At 48.9% G+C, this 18,849-nt stretch overlaps 1 protein-coding gene across 2 annotated transcripts in view; it reads right to left on the bottom strand.

The window, feature by feature from the left end:
• UPF1 (UPF1 RNA helicase and ATPase) overlaps nt 1-18,580 on the bottom strand; it is a 37,195-nt gene extending 18,615 nt beyond the window's left edge. For both annotated transcript variants that reach the window (XM_060630708.3, XM_060630709.3), the window contains exons 1-3: nt 18,064-18,580; nt 3,928-4,070; nt 2,216-2,305 (exon numbers count right to left, since the gene is read on the bottom strand). In XM_060630708.3, coding sequence (XP_060486691.1) covers nt 2,216-2,305; nt 3,928-4,070; nt 18,064-18,294 — 464 coding nt within the window. In that variant the 5' untranslated portion in view covers nt 18,295-18,580. The remainder of the gene's footprint in view (nt 1-2,215; nt 2,306-3,927; nt 4,071-18,063) is intronic.
• Nucleotides 18,581-18,849: the final 269 nt, after the last annotated feature.

The following is an 18,849-nucleotide window of genomic DNA, read 5'->3' as shown; positions in this document are numbered from 1 at the left end:
TCACTGAGGCCAAGACTGCTGTCCCGGAGAAGCAGGAGGTTTTGCCCCTTCCACCGCTCCTCTCTGTTTGGAGAGGCTTCTTTCTCGGTGTAGTCTCTTCTGGCCACTGTGCCTGCTTCCAGGAGCAACAGCCCCTCCTAATTTGCTGCAGGCCAGGAAACTCGATAACCAAACATATTAGAAACCTGAGGACAGTAAAAAACATGGAGCAGCAGGGCCCAGGGCTACTCTCAGGAAGCACAGGGCCGGCTCTGAACTATCTGAAACCGGCTTGTCTCGCTCTTTCCTTACTGCCGCGTGGCCTTCCCATTTCCGGGACAGAGCTCGCTTACACCCGGGGCTTGCAAACTCCACCCTAAGACAAGTCAGCCTTGCTTGGGGTCCAACAAGTGGTGCTTGGCTCTGCCTTGGGCTCTCCCAGCTACCTGAACGCCTGTCAGACACTGAGCACTGAGCACGCCTGCTGGGCTTCCAGCCTGCCTTGCTGCTGCCGCCCTCCCTTCACCTCCGGGGAAACCCCTTCTGTTGCAAGCTTCAGCTGACATCCTAACCCTCTCTGGACCCATGAAGCTAGTCAGATTATCCAACCAACCGTCACCGCTCTCAGCATCCACTTTTCTGAAGCTGTCACACACAACTGGGCATTTTACCAGACTCTGATTTCCTCTGTCTTTTCTGCACCCACCTCACCCCACCTACACTGGAAGCTCCCTGAAGGCAGTGGCTGCCCCATTATCTTTATAATCTGGCCTCATGCAAACATGCAGTGGTGGCTGACAGAGTCTGTTTTCTCTTAGAGGCCTTTCACTCACTTCCCTGATCTTGGCTCTGCTGACCGGAAGCTGGGGTTGCCAGCTAAGTTTTATTTAATTGCTTTTCCTGCAGGAGAGGAACTAATGCAATCACAGTAATGCTGAAATTACCCAGAACATTCTGAAAATGGGATATGATACTGGTTACCCTGAAGATGCTTTTCCTTTCAAACCTTTAAAATAAATACCATGGGACGCCTGGGGGGCTCAGGTGCTTAAGCATCTGATTCTTGATTCAGCTCAGGTTATGATCTCACGGTTTGTGATATGGAGCCCTGAGTAAGGGCTCTGTGTTGACAGCATGGAGCCTGCTTGATATTCATATTCTCTCTCTCTCTCTCTCTCTCTCTCTCTCTCCCTCCCTCCCTCCCTCCCTCCCTCCCTCCCCCCCCCTCTTGTGCTCACTCTCTCAAAATAAATGCAACATTTTTTAAAAAATTAAGCATCAGTCCCCTTTCTTGCCTCACTCAGAAGCTCACAGTTCGCACTGCTCACTCTAAGATGACACGAGATCTGTCCACTGTCCTCAGGCAGTACGAGATGGTGAGGCCTGGCCTACAGCTGCTGAAGACACAGGAAGAGTGGGGGCTCTGCGCAAATAAACTTTCCTACGGGGTTTCACCACTTTATGTCTCTAAAACACGAACCCCAGAAAATGCTGCTTTCTTGCCGAAGACCAGGCGCCATTTCCCACAAGACTCTGCTCTGCTTCTCTACGACAGAGGAGTGAGCTATCACACATGATGGCAGCCTCTGGAGAAGCCACTAGGACTGGACCCTCACTGGTGGTAGGGACCAAGGAGTCCCATCACTAGAACTAGACAAACAGACTGGACTCTCCCTGGAATCCAAGCACCAGCACAAAACTGGTCTCACCCCAAATACAAGAGACCCAGTCACAGCTGCTGCTGATCAACAGCAGGAAGGGAAGCCCAGAGACGACGGTCAAGTGAACTTAATTTAATCCGATGATTCAGGATCTGGCCCGTATTAGCCTCAGGACTGCTCCGATGAGCTAAGGCCAGAGGGAGCCTTCTCAGGAAGCGGCTCCCATGGATGCCCATTACTGTCTTGGGAACATCCTCCCCAGGCACCCAGTAATGAAGACAAACGGGCGTGCCAGGAGCTCATCTTGCAGAAAAATATAAATAAAAACTGGGAACGAGAATTAAGCCAACCCTACTTGCATAATAAAAAGAACCACAGAGAATAAATCAAGGGTAAATACATTAAGGCATTCACACACCACCATCTGTTTCAAGTTAAACCAGTCACAGAGGAGGGAAAAAACCAGGTTTGTTAGCGTGATTTTATATTGTGCTTTTGCTTCAACATTTCCATAATTTACACACAAATCTGAGCACAGCACTGATTAAAGACACATGCGCGGTTTGATTATCTACCTGCCAGAAGTATTTCCACGTCCATTACAGAACCACTTCTTGCTGGTATTACAGTAAACCACGCAAGCAGGATCGTGTATTCCGCAGTAACTAAAAAAGGCAAAACATCAACAGTTAAAGCTGGAAGGTCTTTCTCTGGTTTTAATTTGGCAGGATGTAAAATTCTTTCCTCTTACAACATTTTTAAATTTTTCATTAAACACATACTCAAACCCAACGATCCCACTAGCAAAATCCAATCAGTTAACTGCAGAGGCTTCTTGACCCTGCAAATGCAGGGAAAGGGTTCAGGGTGCTGGGGAGCTTCCTCAGAGAGGCCCTAGACAACAGCAAAGCCCCTTCCAGGTGAGGGGTGAGAACTGTGGAAAGTGCCAGGTGAGCCCAACAATGGAGGTCTGACACCCCAAAGCAACCCCCTGTCACTCCCTTTGGCCTGAAGTTTCCAGAACTGTGACTTAAAAGAACGGAAGTCAGCATCCCTGGCTCTGGGCACACAGAAGAGTAAGCTGTAACCACACCACGTTCACAAGGCACTCCACATCCCAGCAGAGGGCGCCATGCTCCTGGGAACGCTCAGCTCAGCCCCAGCAGCAGAGAGTCTCAGGGCGCAGACTGAGCTCAAGCTTGCAAGGAGCACCTCAGGAGAGCCCCCAGCCTCATTCTTCTGAAAATCAACACATCAAAAACAAAAACTGGCTCACCACAGAGTCCTCTGTGCGTATGAAGCCAAGACTCAGTCTCAAACTGAATGTGGGTCAGCCAAGAACCTTCCCTGCAACACCCCACACCTTGGGGACAGCTGGGAAGGTGAGGGGGTGTGCAAACTTTAACCACCTGCAGCTTTACCGGAACCACTTCACTGTCAAATGTGTAGGCAACAGGAACACTGACACATCACTAACACGTACATAAAAACATTTGTAAACAAGAGTGGAAACAAGAGCCAAAATAAAGTTAAAAACAAAAAGCCAAAATTGTTATAAAAAAAAAAAAAAGTCTGTCCACAGAGCAGGGAAAAGAGCAGCACTATCCTGTGGTGGGCACAGACTCTGGGGGGGCAATGTGCCCGAGAGGTGGGCAAGACTGAGCCGTGGCCCAGGTCTAAAGTGGCCCTGACTGGCCGGGTGCCCTGAGCAAGATCATTTCACCTCTTTTGGTCTCAATTTTCTTGCGTATGTGTAACAAAGCAAGAGTAAGTCCAAGCTTAAGGGTCAAAATGTAACAGATGGATCCTGCTCTAGATGAGAATTCCAAATTTGGTCAACAAACAGGTCTACCCACTGATTATTCAACTCCAATTTTGGGGGAATTTTGAACACATCAGAGAGGCAGATATTTTAAAGTATCCTACAATCAATCATCTCTTTGTAAGAGAAATTTTAGCTGCTGTTTGTTTACCCTCTAAACCTAAATGCTCACCAAATGTGAGGAATTCTTTTGAATGAGTGAGCGGAACAGGTACCAGGAACCAACCACCTCAAGGCCTGAGAAGGAGAGTCTTTCCCCTACCCTCTAGGTGAATTAGGGGTGTCAGAGTGTGCTGACCCCACCCTCCTGCTCCTGACTATGTGTACACAAATCTGAAGAATCTCCTTATTTCGTAATACCAAATGTCACAGTTCATTGGCTTAGATGGGCTTCTAAAGCCAGCAAACCCACTAGAATGAAAAAGCTCTGCGGGATGAGTCTGAGACTCTGCCGTCGGCACTCACCTGCAGGCATGTACAGGGAGATCCTTCGTGTAATAGGTATCTTCTTCATCTTCTTCAAAGTTCAACTCGGCCAACAGCTGGCTGGTCTTGGCCACATTGTCATCCACAGCCCCGTTCTGCAGAATGCCCTCTGGTCCACCGACCTACGGCAGAACAGTACCATCACCACGCAAGGCTGCAGCTTCCAGGCCTTAGCCCAGGCACGTGACCTCTCCTCAAACGAGCAGCCGTGGTGACCTTCCCACAAGTGCCGGCCTGCTCTCCACCTAAGACAGTTCAGCTTCTTCTGACTGGACTTTTTACACTCTCCCTATTAAACCCATCTGGACAAAAACAGGGTGATGGTGACCTAGGTCATCCACCCTGCCTCCTGCATATCCAGGTCCAATCCCATCTGGTCACGGAGCCATGAGCAAACTGGATGCTGAGGAAAACGCTTCGTTCCCATGACTGAGGGTCACAAGGAGCAGGATGACTTTTTACAAAGTTGTTGCAATCCCCTCTGGGGACAGTTGCACAGTGTCAGGACAGAGGGCCTGGAATGCCAGCAGAGTGATGGGTCCCACCAAAGCCTAAGCACCAGACGTAAAGGCTGTGTCCACTGGAGATGAGGGAGAGCAGTTTTCTCACTAGTCAACATACTTCCTCCACTGCCAGTTTCCCTCTCCAGAGGGCAGCCCCTCTTCCTTATGAATTAGTAGTTCAATGTTAGGATGACCTTCCAAACTCAGGCTATAATCTTACTACTTATATTACCTTTTATAAGTTACAACTGCAAAAACATACCAAAAGGCAATTTTAACAATAACCCATGAATTTCACAGGCACTTCTACTGAGCTCACATTTCCATTCAGAGGCACATGGATTCAACTCGCCAGAGATTAACGGGCATTCCTAAAGCCACCGCCAGGAACCTCAGACAGCAGTCAACAGTCCTTGTCATCTCCCCATCCTCCCAACAGGAGGAGATGACACATCTCCCACATGAGGTTGGGTCAGGCAGCAGGAGTGTCGGAACAGTGATGAGGACGGGGAGGAATGAATGACAGAAGCCCCAGGGCAGGCACCAGATTTCTCTGAGCAGTGAGACAGGATCAGACACTGGCCCCCCCCCCTCCCTCAAAAAGCCCTTGCCACTTAGAGCCACACCATGTGGGGTCAGCTCAGGCCAGTGCAGCTCAAGCCAGCAGTGCCCCCGGGGCCTTTTCCTGTCCACTGCTCCAGCCAAGTTACCTGTAAGATTCTAAAGACAGCAGATCTCTTGGGGATGTGGAGCTGGGGGTGGGTGGGGGGAGAGGGCAGCACACACCCAGTTACACGGGGGAATCAGGAAGTGCATTGCCCCCTAGGGGGCATTCTGGAAACTGCAGTGGCGCATTTGGGTTGTGAGTAGGGGGGTATCTACAGCTGTGTCTGTAATGGTCTCAGCCCACATTAGAACCCCATTTCACAGCTTCTGCCACTACTTTAATGCACTTTTTTCAGGCAGGCAACAACCAAGTTAAATGAAAGAAAACTATGCTTTGTTTGAAAAAAAAATTTTTTTTCAAAGAAAAAATCAAAATCAACATTTGGATTTTAATGCAAAGACAGTACTGTAACAATCACAAGCACTTCTTTGTGAACCCCTGATCTCTCTTTTTTTTAAATTGTAGTAAAATACACATAATATAAAATGTACTACTGTAGCCATTTTTAAAATATTTATTTTTGAGCAAGAGAAGGAGGGGGAGGGGGAGAGGGAGGGGGAGGGAAAGAGAGCAAGCACGAGCAAGCAAGGGGCAGAGAGACTCCACACTGCCCAGGGCTCCACACTGTCAGCGAAGAGCCCGCCGCGGGGCTTGAACTCATGAACTGGGAGATCATGACCTGAGCCGAAATCAAGAACTGGATTGCTTAACCAACTGAGCCACCCAGACACCCCCCTCCCCCTTGTAACCATTTTTAAGTGTATAGCTCAGTGGCATTAAATACAGTCCTATTATTCTACAATCATCACCAACACCCATCTCTACAACTTTTTCATCTGAAACTGAAACTCTGTATCCATTACCAACCCTCCATTCCCCCCTGAGCCCCTGGGACCCACGTTTCTACTTTCTCTGAAAACTTGACTACCCTAGAGATCTCATATAAATGGTCTCATAGTGTTTGTCTTTTTGTGACTGGCTTATTTCACATAGCATACTGTCCTCAAGATTTATCCATGTTGTAGCATGTGTCAGAATTTCCCTTCTTAAGGCTGAATAACATTCCACTGTATGGACAGACGTTTTGTTTACCCGTTTACTCTTCAGTGGGCACTTGGGTTTTTTCCACCTTTTGGCTGCCATGAACATGGTATACAGCGATCTCATCAAGTTCCGGCTTTCAATTCTTTTGGGGATATACCCCAAAAGAAGCAGACTTGCTGGATCTTATGGTAATTCTATATCTAACTTTTCTGAGGAACTGCATAGTGTTTTCCACAGAGACTATGCCATTTTACATTCCCACCAACAGTGCACAAGGGTTCCAATTTCTCCATAGCCTCGATGATACTCATTATCATTCTTCTGGTTTTTTTTTAAATAACCAACTTAATGAATATGAGGTAGTTATCTCATTGTGGCTTTGATTTGCATTTCTATGGTAGCTAATGAAACTGAGGATCTCTTGTGCTTGTTGGTCATTTATATATCTTCTTTGGAGAAATGTTTATTGAAGTCCTTTGCCCATTTTTAATTAGATTGTTACATTCTTTGTTGAGGTGCTTTGAAATTCTGATCGTTGGCTATCACTTCAAAAAGTCACCTGTTTGGCAATGTTTCTCTTGACACATGCAGTGGCAATGCTACTGTGAGGCTGCCACCCAGGGCCAGCACTGCTGGCTCGCAATGTCTCCTGGTATGACTGTGTTAGGCACGCACGTGTTGGTTTTCTTTTTAAGAGATTTTTTTTTTTTAACATTTATTTATTTTTGAGACAGAGAGAGAGAGGGAGGGAGCATGAACGGGGGAGGGTCAGAGAGAGGGGGACACAGAATCTGAAACAGGCTCCAGGCTCTGAGCATTAGCACAGAGCCCGACGCGGGGCTCGAACTCACGGACCGCGAGATCATGACCTGAGCCGAAGTCGGGACGCTTAACCGACTGAGCCACCCAGGCGCCCCAACACATGTTGGTTTTCTGAAAGTGTGTGGCCAGGTCACAGCACCAGGATTTCATCTTATGGCAGAGAAGGAGGTATGCATCTCATGCTGCAGAAGGCAGCAATTAGAAATTGACATCTGCAGGGGTGTCTGGGTGGCTCGACTGATAAAGCAGTTCAGGTTATGATCCCAAGGTTCCTGAGTTTGAGCCCCCACATCGGACTCTCTGTTGTAAGCATGGAGCCCTCTGCAGATCTTCTGTCCCCCTCTCTGTGCACCTCCCCTGCTCATGTTCTCTCAAAAATCAAAAAAGAAAAGAAAAGAAAAGAAAAGAAAAGAAAAGAAAAGAAAAGAAAAGAAAAGAAAAAGAAAGAAAGAAAGAAAGAAAGAAAGAAAGAAAGAAATTGACATCTGTGATCCCATTTAAACTCTTAAAATCAGTAAACAGGTTCCTCAAGTATTTAAGGTAACAAGGTTTCTGAGAATATTATGGAAGGCAAACTTTTTACTTGATCTAAAACTATTCTTTCCAGGGATGCCTGGGTGACTTAGTAAGGCGTCCAACTCTTGATTTCGGCTCAGGTCATGATCCCACAGTTCATGGGTTCAAATCCTGTATCAGGCTCTGTGCTGACGAATGCTGGGCCTGCTTGGAATTCTCTCTCCCTCTCTCTCTGCCCCTCCCCTGCTCATGCTCTCCCTCTCAAAATAAATGAACTTTAAAAAACAAACAATTCTTTCCATAGATCTGGTATCCTGAGCTTAAATGCATATTGACACCTTTTATGACTTCACTCTGATCAGCTTTCATCTTTCTAAAGAGAAATGTGCTATCTTTCCAATCCAATCTCAGCAGAAAAACACCTTAAAACCCAGAATTAGGGAGCTTAGGTGGCTCAGTTGGTTAAGCATCTGACTCTTGATTTCAGCTCAGGTCATGATCTCATGGTTTCATGGGTTTGAGCCCCGGGTCGGGTTCTGCACACTGACCACACGGAGCCTGCTTGGGATTCTCCCTCTCTTTCTTTGCCCCTCCCCTGCTCATGCTCTGCCCCTCTCAAAATAAACTTAAAAACAAACAAACAAACAAACCACCACCACCCAGGATCATCAGAAGGCTAAGAAGGTGGTCCAGGAAGGAATAAGCATGCAGCTCCCCCTCTCAAGCTCAGAATAGCATTTACATTTTTTTTTTTTTTTTTTTTTTTAAAGAGAGAGCATGAGCAGGGGGCGGGAAAGAGAATCTTAAGTAGGTTTGGAGACTGATCCCATGACCCTGGGACAATGACCTGAGTTGAAATCAAGAGTTGGATACTCAACTGACTGAGCCACCTAGGCACCCTGGTACTCATATTTAAAAAAAAAAAAAAAAAAAAATTGTTTATTTTTTGAAAAAGAGAGACAGAGACCAAGTGTGAGTGGGGCAGAGAGACACAGGGAGACACAGAATCTGAAGTAGGCTCCAGGCTCTTAGCTGTCAGCACAGAGCCCGAAGCGGGGCTTGAACTCACGAACCATGAGATCAACCCAAGTTGAAGTCAGATGCTTAACCGACTGAGCCATCCAGGCGCTCCCCAGTATTTATAAACAGCTGGATTAAATACCTAATAATATCCTCAATTTTACTTCTTATCCCACAATGTTTAGGACATTTACTATCTAGCCTTTTAAGAAAATGTTTACAGATTCCTTATCTAGAAGAACTCCTAAAATATCTTATTAGATTGCATAAGCTTTTACGTGTAAAGAAATGCCCTTGGTGATATCTGAAGCTTTACTGTCCTGAAACATCAAAATTGGTCCACAGAGTAATACAGAAAAGTGCATACCACCTGGGTGCCATCTTCCTACCCATTCCTGCCTCATCTGGGCCTCAGATCCCACAGTTCACCTCCCCTCACCAGGGGAAGGCCTGAACCAGCAGAGGACACCTCCTGACCAGCCACATGGGGACCCACCCTGCACACTTACCCCTTCAGGTTAATAATGGGGAAAGAAATGTAGGTCTACTCTCAGAACTCTTGGGAGACAATATGATACAGATACAAGGTCAGGTAGACTTTCCACACCTCCACTAGAGCTGGGGGCCCAGAGAAGACAGTTCAGATTCTCCAAGGCCCAGTAGCCCTCCAGCCTCCTGGTTAGGGAACGTATAATGTATACGTGGCCCACACACACACACACACACGCACACACTCCCAGCTCCCACTCAGCCCCACTCCTGCCCAGCTACGATCTGGCCACAACACAAACTGACTTCTATAGTGGGGTTGTTAGTTTCTCCCTCTACTCTCTGGAAAGTTTTAAGATAAACATTAAGTTCAAAAATACATCTGACCTTAGAAACTATAATTAAATTAGTTAAAACAAAGCTCTAACTAGAGAGTGCCCAGCACAGAGAAGGTCCACAACCCATGCCAGGTGACAAGACGGGAGGAGTGAAGGGTCCTTGGCCAGAACAGGACTGAGGTCCTCCGAGATTATCAACCCCTCACTTCCAGTCAGGACCCCCGCAGCCTGCAAGGCTCAGAGAGGCAGCACCCCCCCCCCCCCCCCCGCACCCACAGGAACCCTGAGCCCACTCCCAGGCATCACATCACTGGAGAAACAGTTCCCTCTTCGCCTCTGCTCTGGGTAGAGGTCTGCAGATGTTTTCTGCCCAGGGACAGTTTCATACAAGCAACTACAGAATTCACTGTGTACATCAGAGTAGCAGGAAGAAAGGTTGCTTCAGTCCCACAGAGGAAAAGCATGTAAATTCAAAAATCACTCCCAAATGTGCTGGTAAGAACTTTTAGACCACAGATTTTTACTCCAAACCTCATAAGCATTGTACCACGCAGCATGAAATGGACCTTTCAGTCCCTCAGTCTCTGAGTCTGCCAGTGCTCCGGGGCCTTTGCACTCACTGTCCCTTGGTTTCTGCACAGCTGGCTCTTGGTCCTTTGGGTCTCAGTCCACAGGGCGCCTCCCAGGGAGGCCTCCCCCATTCCATCTGTGGAGCCCCAAAGCAGGGGTCCCTACTATGACCCCAGGACCTAGAAATGAGCCACACCCCAGGAAGCCCTCATAGTGTAGGCTAAATGAATACATCTTCACACTAAAAGCATAAACACTGAAATGTAAAATAATTCATCTCATCAATAAAAGTATTTTTCTATCCTGAGGTTTAAATAAAAAGAGAGTGGGCAATCACCTTTCCCTCAGGGTAAGGAGAGGCTGAGCCTCACCTCTGGAAAAAGCTAACAGAAGTTCTGGCCTCCCCCCAGCTTTCGAGAAAGTTTCAAAACGACAGGGAATAAACAACTCACATAACCATCACCTGGATCCACCAGCCACGCACACTTTACCACACGTGCTCTGTCCCTCTGCACACACACACTTTTACTTTCCTGACCCATTTCAGAGTCGCAAGCCCCAGGACAAGCATCTTCTCCATGTAATCACTATACAAGCCTCACGCTTGGGAATTATGCTGATAAAACTGATATAATACTGCTATCTAATAAGCACAAGCACAATTCCCCAACACCCTAACGTCCTTTCTAGTTTTCTACATTCAAGACCTAGTTAACACTCGTTACTTATGCTGTCTCTTTAGCCTTCTTTAATCCATCAGTTTTAACCACATGTAACTGCTGACATTCAACCATTTCCGACCTACGAAAATGCCTTCACATGGTCCCACTCAAGAGAGTGGTCCCCAGATTCTGGATAAAAAGGATCCTCACCAGCCTCCCTCTTTACAGAGAACCCTTGTTCTGGTCAGCATGCTGAGTCCAGGCCTATGGTTCATTTCAATGCTCAGAGTGTCCTTGATGTGTCCGAGGCATCCCCACCTCGACCTGGGCTGCCTCTGCATGTCCAGCCCTGGGATCATTACTCTCAAAGGAGCCCACTCCACACCTGCAGGGAGAAGCCAGGGTGTGATGATGGGTTCAGTCCAGAAGCCAGGACACCTCACAGGACAATGACACAGACTGGACCCCAGCTCAGTGGCATGAAAAGAAGAGGGAGAGGCTGCCCTGGAGAGCAAGCCAAGATTCATAACCATCACATAAATGGTGGACCTCACTGGGGGCCAGACCAAGTCAAGACATCTTCTCACGAGTGAAGAATCTGTGGAGAAAGGGAAGCCCTGTGGATTAGATGATCCCAAAAAACGACTGTCAGTGCTGTTCATCTGACAACGGCAGTATTGCCTATGATGGAAAGATGCTTTTTTGTTTCTAGAAACGCATAGTAAATATAGGTCAAAATGATTGTGTATTGCTAACTCATATGGCTCAACCTCAGAAGGAAGGATGTAATAACATGTTGGATTTCTTTTAAAGCTCTTCTGCGATGAGAATAAAGGGCCAGAGGACAAAACTGCTGAACTGAGGAGATGGATATGCCGGGTTTGTTTTCTTTACTTGCAGAGAATCCATAACCAACGTTTTTACACAATATAGATGGACACGGTGGCCTCCATGGAGTCCGAGGAGCCATGCACTCAAAAAGAGTGACGGAAGGCAAGCACAGTTCTGACCAAATGCCTTCTACTCCAAGATGAGGAGAGCCACCTCCCCCAAGTCACTGGCATCCCTGGCAGCTGAGCTCTGCAAGGAGCAAAGCAGACACGAAAGTGCCATCCTCAGTCGTGACAAAGGGCTACCCGCAGAGCTCAGCAAGCAGCCTAGGTCTAGAAGCCATCCAGGCAACAGTCTGCAGGGATCCAAAGAAGCCCGGCTTGGCTCAGTAATCCAGCTCACAAGCTGCTACCAGACTAACACATACAAACAGGCACAACGATCCTTTCCCAGCCATGGGATCCCAGGACCCAGCATCCCCATGTTTACTAGAGGAAGCAGGATGCTGCTCTCAAGGAAAGCTCCTCTGCCAAGAAGAGTTCAAAGACCCCCTGAAAGCAGGGCCCCGAGACCTGGAAAATGAAGCCCTGAAGACTCAGCCAGACTCGCTGCCCTTCCACACCTTCCAGGCCACACTCTGTTCCGGGTCCCACCAAGCAGAACTGGGAGTCATGACCCTTCTCTGCGGGCAGGACTATCCCGGCAACACTGCAAGACCACCCTGCCAGGGCAACAACCACAAATGCCCCTCAGTTGAGAGCCACTGCCCAGAATCTGCTCCCTCCAGCCTCCGTGCATGCTGCTCTGGTGGGGTCTCTCCCTTTCTGCAGAGCCTCTTACCCTCTCTCTCAGGGCAGTGTCTCCAAAGGGTCTGCTGACCAGCGCCAACTCCACCCATACCTCCCATCAGAGAGGAGCCCTGCCTCAGCCTTGGGGGATCACGGGCCCTGACAAAAACCACAGACAGAACTTGTGTCTGCTCTAGCCATAATTCCTTATGAGGACTCAGGGGCAACAGGGTATCCAGTGCAGTCAACATGTCCCAGCAGGAGTGGCCACTCTGGCTGCCTGGTACTGTAGTAGTTCACACACTCACATTTATACACATGCGCCGGCATGCACAGGCACATATCTGACCACAAGGCACTCTGCCGGAGCTCCCCTTCTGGCTTTGTCCACACTCTGCCAGGTCTACCTGCCATCTAAGGGCCCTTCCTCTCAAGCGAGGTCACAATATCCCCTCAGCAGCTCCATGAGGCTCTAGGATCCAGCCCGAGCCCCTGGCACGGCGTATCAACCCTTGCCCGCACCCACTCTCCTCCACACCAAGCCAAGTGTAGCGCTCCATGCCCACCTCTCTGCCCAGCAGCATGCCTTCCTGAACTCAAGGAACACTGCTCACAAAAGCTTTCCCTCTGCAGGGCAGACCACTCCCTCTTCTGGGCCCTCATGATCCCAAAGGTCAACCGCAGTCTGAGCAGCACCTGTCATTTCTAACACAACAGCTACAGATGGCAAAGGATTCACTTTGACCCCCAATCCTCAGAGAGCACAGCAAGGCAAGAAGCAGGACTACAGAGAGGGGCAGGAGACAACGACCAGGCTGAAGAGACTGGCCTGACAGCATGTACAGTGGGATCAAAAGTAAACATGAACAGATATATGAGGGCTCCCAGGCTCACCCTGAAAGCAGCGTGGCCAGGCCTCCGTTCCTGACTCTGCACCCACGTGGAGGGCCCAGCATACAGGGTGGTGAATCTCCCCCAACAGGTGACTGGGAGTGGCTGAGCACGGGGTCACTCCATTTCCCTACATTAGAGATGCTGATGAGAAACTACAAAGATTAACAGGAGCAAAAAGGGGAGGGGCAGGAAGGAGAAGGAGCAGGAAGGGGAAGAAAAAGAGGCCATGAATTGTGTGATGGTCGAACAACTCTGCAAATTTACTAGAAAAACACTGAATTGCACATTTACATACAAGACTCTATGGTATGTGATCATACCTTAATAAAGCTATTAGAAAAACGTCTCCTTTTTTTGGTTGTGGGAGCAGGATTGAGAAAGAACTTTGTTTTTCAGTTAACACTGGTATTGTTCAAGTGTTAACTTTGCCCCCAATCGTATTCAATCTGGGTTAAGAAATTAGGGTGAACAGAGTAAGAAGTCATTTTGCTTATTCACCAATGACATGTAAGCCCTTCCTCTCCCCTAATCGCCCATGGAGTCCTAACCATCTAGAAACAAACTTGGGAAATCCAATAAGGGGAAAGTGCTGAACGAACACTTGCCAGAGCTCCTGCAAGGTTACCAGTGTCTTATCTCCAATTTTCTCAAGGTGTGCTTATATCACCGCTGAACTGAGTGTTCACAAAACCAGATGGAAAAAGTCCCACTCAAATTTTAAACTCACCACTTTTGGGAACCCCTAGACTGTACTGAATTCATTCCTCCTCTTCATAAACTACAGGCCAATAAGCAGAAGATGATCTGTTTACCTGGATGGTCAAGAATATGTTAGGACAGCTTTCCATGATCAATTCTGAAGACTAGGTAGCAACTCTTTACTCAAGTATCTACCACTTGAAGAGGAAAAGAAGCTCAAGTGTATGTACTCAAGACTACAACTGAAGAAGAGCCTTTGTTTACCCATTTACCTGTTGATGGTCACTGGAGTTTTTTCCAGTCTGGGGCTCTCAAGAACGAATCAGCTATAAATGCTCAGAGCAGCCCCACGTGTGGACAACCACCTTTGCTTCTCTGCTGGACCACAGAGAAATGGGTGAACCATCCCATCAGCAAGGTATGAAAGTTACAAGTGGCTTTCCAGCCTTTTAAAAAATTTGAGCCACTCTTATGAGCAGGTAGTGGTATCTCCCTGTGGCCTTTTCAGTTTCATTGAGGTGTAACTGACATACAATCAACAGTGCATGCTTAAAGTGTATAGTTTTATAAGTTGTCATACATCAGTGTATGTAAACACCCAATCAAGATAACCAACACATCCATCACCAAGTCTCCTTATGCCCTTTGTCACCCTCTCTCTTTTCCTTCCTCCTTCTCCCAACCACTAATCTGTTTTCTACTACTATTAGCACTTTCTAGGGCTTCATACAAACAGAATCACAGGGTATATATTCTTTTTTTTTTTTTTTTTTTGGTCAGAGTGCTTCTTTTACCCAGAATTATTCTGAGATGCATCCATATCATTGTGTGTATCAATTCCTTTTTCTGCCTGGGTAGTGTTCCCAACTCTTACATCTTTACCATAATTCCCATATTTGGAGAAAACATGACAGTAGCAACCATCAAAAGGATATATTCCAACTAGACAGGGCAGAAGGTTTATAACACCAACTATTATGCAAAGCACTTCTGAAATTACCTTTCCCTGCCCTCTGATGGGCGGGGGAAGGGCCCACGAAGAGTCAGATAGGCAAAAGAAAATGGTCCCTTGTATCTTAAGGACACTTGGCAGGATTATGTCAGCACTTTTCATTCCATGATCTGGAAGGCTTTGATAAATATCAGTTTCATTTCATAAGCAAAACAAATGTTATTTGAACCAACTTGTAGCTCAGCAGGAGTCACCCCTGTGCCATTCTACCCTGGCAGGGACACACATTCTGCCTTTAAACAAACTTTCAGGTAGGGGCGCCTGGGTGGCTCAGTCGGTTAAGCGTCCAACTTCGGCTCAGGTCAGGATCTTGCGGTTTGTGAGTTGGAGCCCCGTGTCGGGCTCTGTGCTGACAGCTCAGAGCCTGGAGCCTGCTTCGGATTCTGTGTCTCTCCATCTCTCGGTCCCACCCCTGCTCATGCTCTGTGTCTCTCTGTCTCTCAATAATAAACGTTAAAAAAAAAAAAAATTTAAACAAACTTTCAGGTAAAACCCACTAAGCAAAACTGGTATCAAAAGTGGCTGCACGCTGGGAAGGAGCCTGGCAGCTCCTGCAAAGGTTATGCACAGAGTTACCACACAACCCAGCAATTTCACCTACAGCCACACAGAAACCTGCACATGAATGTTCACAGCAGCATTATTTATAATAGCTACAAGGATAAACAACCCAAATATCCACCAACAGATAAGTGGATAAACAAAATGTGGTCTGTCTGTACTGTGGAATACTGTTCAGTCAAAAAAGAAATGGTAGTAGATACATGTTACAGCATGGATGAACCTTGAAAACATACTTGGTGAAAGAAACGAGACACAAAAGACCACATATTGTCATTTATATCAAATGTCCACAGTAGGTAAACCTGAGACAGAAAGATTAGTGGCTGCCTGGGGTTGGAGAAAGGAGGACTGACAAGCTAAGAGGTATGGGGTTTCTTTTTAGGGTGATGAAAATATGCCAAAATTGACGATGGTGAGGGCTGCACAACTCTGAACGTACTAAAAGCTACTGAACTGTACACTTTAAATGGGCAAACTGTATGCTACATGGATTCTATCTCAAGAAAGCTGTGAAACAGAAGTAGCTGCACAGCACTTGATAAGTTACAGCTACTCATTCAATAAGATAAAATCAAAAGGCATTCAGAATGGGTTTGAGTCTTTCTGGAAGCCCCACTGTACAGTTAGTTACCCAGCCAACTCTTGAGGACAAATAAGGAAAATCCCAAATGTTGTAGGCAGCCAATGCCACCAACTGGCATAGGGAAGAATCAACTTTTTTTCCACTTTTCAATTCTATTCAGACTTTTCCTGCCCCCAAATTCAGAGCCTTCTCTTACGACACAAAGGATGTAACTCCCATTCCCCAAACACAAACTTGGGCTACACGCGTGAGTGGGTCATCTGAGTTAATTAAAAGTAAAGAAGGATAAACCCTTTTGATGTCATCAGAACTCAGGTGAGCTCAACTGCAACATTTACCTCTGGTGGAGAGTTTTAAAGCTCCTATTTTATACAACTCAGTGCTCAGGTGCAGAAAAATGGATTATTTCAACTGAAAGAGAAGGGCATGCCCTGTAACTCACTGATCACAAACAGAATACAAGGAACAAAACTAGAACTCAGAGCTGTTTTACACTGGCCAGAAAAACACTGGCCAATATAAAGAAAAGAATATGCAATAAAAGTCTTAAAAAGAATTTGCAATAAAACGATTACCTTTACCAACCCTGAGCTGCCACTAACCATGGCACATCGCTCAACTGAGTGATCTTTATCCTCAGCCTCCGGACGCACTGGACACAAGTTACAAACAGCGTTATCTGGTCCATCCAAACTTGAGTCCAGATTTCATGTATGTTTCCGGTCCATCCAAACATAAGTGCAGATTTCAGGTATGTTGAAAAGTGTAACAAAAATAAAACTCCTATACCCCCATTTCACAGCTGTGAAAACAGAGAGGTCTACAGGTGTCATCATGAGTGTCCAACGGCTCATTCGTTTCTCCAGGCAAACTCTCTCCTATCTTCCTCCACCATATGTAAACCAAGCTGAAAAAATACATACTTGCACACCTGTTCTCCCTGATGCTCCACCCATCAGGCATCTATTTTTAAGGAAATCTGGGGTTAGAATGAGTCAAATGTTTTCTGCTTCTATTAGGGGCTAAAAGAAAATCCAAGTGGGTGGTCTACCCACGAGAGTGACTCAATCAACTAGAATGCTAGCCCTCCTCCCCCAAGGACAGAGTCTGAGCTCACTCTGGCTGAGGATGGGGTGGCTCCCCCAGCCCTGACAGTGGATCCTCATGCCAAGGAACACCTGTGACAAGGGATCCCACCCCAAAACCCCAGCCAGTCCCCTCTGCCACTCCAGGGCTGGGACATAGGTTCAGGAAGTGCGTCCCTAATACTTCTCATAACCCAAACCCAAACTTAAAATACCTAAGTAGCTTTCCCTAAACATTCACATCATTAAAAACAAAATTTTCCAACGTGGCAGTACCACTTATGTAAAACCCACTATCACTGCCCCCATTGGAGGAACAAACTCAAACCTAACTTTTCCAAGACAGAGCTGGGGAGTTACATAACAAGTCGGTTTCAGCAACAGGCAATGCAAGAAGGAAAAACAAAACGCAACCTGTCTCTTGAATAATCTTCATAACCAGCGAGTGTGGGGTTCTCAACTGGAGGCTGAAATTCCGTTTCTACTCCGGGAGCTTCGACCCTGCCCTCTCCAGCGTCCCTGGGCCCGGGGAAATTTGAACCCGCGGTTTAGTGGGCATGACCGGGGGCGGGAGAGGGGGAATGCCCAGACGGCTGGGACCACAGGTGGGGGGTGGGGCAGGGAGGACGGATCACCACGGAGCTGGCTTGAACAGGGCACGGACTCAGCTGGAGGAAAACTTGGGGACAGGTCACCCCCGACGGCAGGTCACCTCGGACACGCCCAGAAGGCGACTTCGGGCAGGTGACCTAAGACGCGGCCTGAAGTAGATCCTGACCAGATCACCCGGACCCCACCGGAGCGGGACTCGAAACAGGTCTGCCCCGGCCCCGCTAGAGACCGGGAGCCGAGGCAGGTTACTCCGGACCCGGCCGGATCGGGGAACCCGGGGAAGGTCAGCCTGGGCCGGGCCTGAGTGAGGGACCTGGAACAGGTTACTTCGGACGCCGCCGGAGTGCGGGACTCGGGGCAGGTTCCCGGGCGCCGAGGCCCGGCCCGGGCTTCCGGCGCCGCCATGTGCCGCTCACCTGCGCGTCCAGCTGTCCGGCCGCAGCGCCCGCGCCAGCGCCGACCGGGCCTCCCGCACCACCTCCTCCGGGGCCGCCGGGGCCACCTGGGGGCGTCTGCGTCTGGCTGGGGAGGGTGAAGTCGGTGAACTCGAACTCCGAGCCCTGCGTGTCGGCGCCAAGCAGCTCGGCTTCCTCAGTGTCCAGGAAGGTGAGCGTCTGCGAACTGGGCCCGTACGCCTCCACACTCATGGTGCCGCCGAGTAGGGCCCTCAGGCCGGCCCCGCGCCGCACTCGAGCCCGCCGCCGCACTGAGGCCTAGGCCGCAGGCCTCGGGCCGCCGCCGCCGCCGCGCCCACGCCCCTGAACCGGACTGAAACGCCCGCCGCTGCGCGAGCCGGGCCAAGAGCCACGCGTGCCGAGCCGCCGCCACTGCCGCCGAGCCCCTCAGCGACGCTGCTCCCCTCCGAGCCGCCCGCCACTCGCAGCCCCCGGCAGGAACCGCCGTCGCCGCCGCCGTCGTGCGCGTGCGCGAGCCCGACGCCGGCGCAGGTGCGCGTGCGCGAGCCCGACGCCGGCGCAAGCGCGCGCGCTCCTCGGGGACGCCTCCAACCGCGCCCGGACACCCGCAGCTGAGCGGGCCGGCGGAACAGGCAGGGCGCACGCGCGGGGGGCAGGGCTTCTAACCGCCGTCGCGGCGGCCTCACGAGGACGTGGTCCCGCCCCAACCGCTGTTCAGTAGCGCTGGGCGGTGGGCGGTGTGACCGCGGTGGTTCCGTCTGTAGGGGCGGCGAGACTGCCTCGGGT

This window comes from Panthera onca, chromosome A2, assembly GCF_046562875.1.
Source record: "Panthera onca isolate mPanOnc1 chromosome A2, mPanOnc1 haplotype 2, whole genome shotgun sequence".
Classification (NCBI taxonomy): domain Eukaryota; kingdom Metazoa; phylum Chordata; class Mammalia; order Carnivora; family Felidae; genus Panthera; species Panthera onca.
Note: the sequence above shows the minus strand (reverse complement) of the source record. Positions and strands in the feature narration are given on the sequence as shown.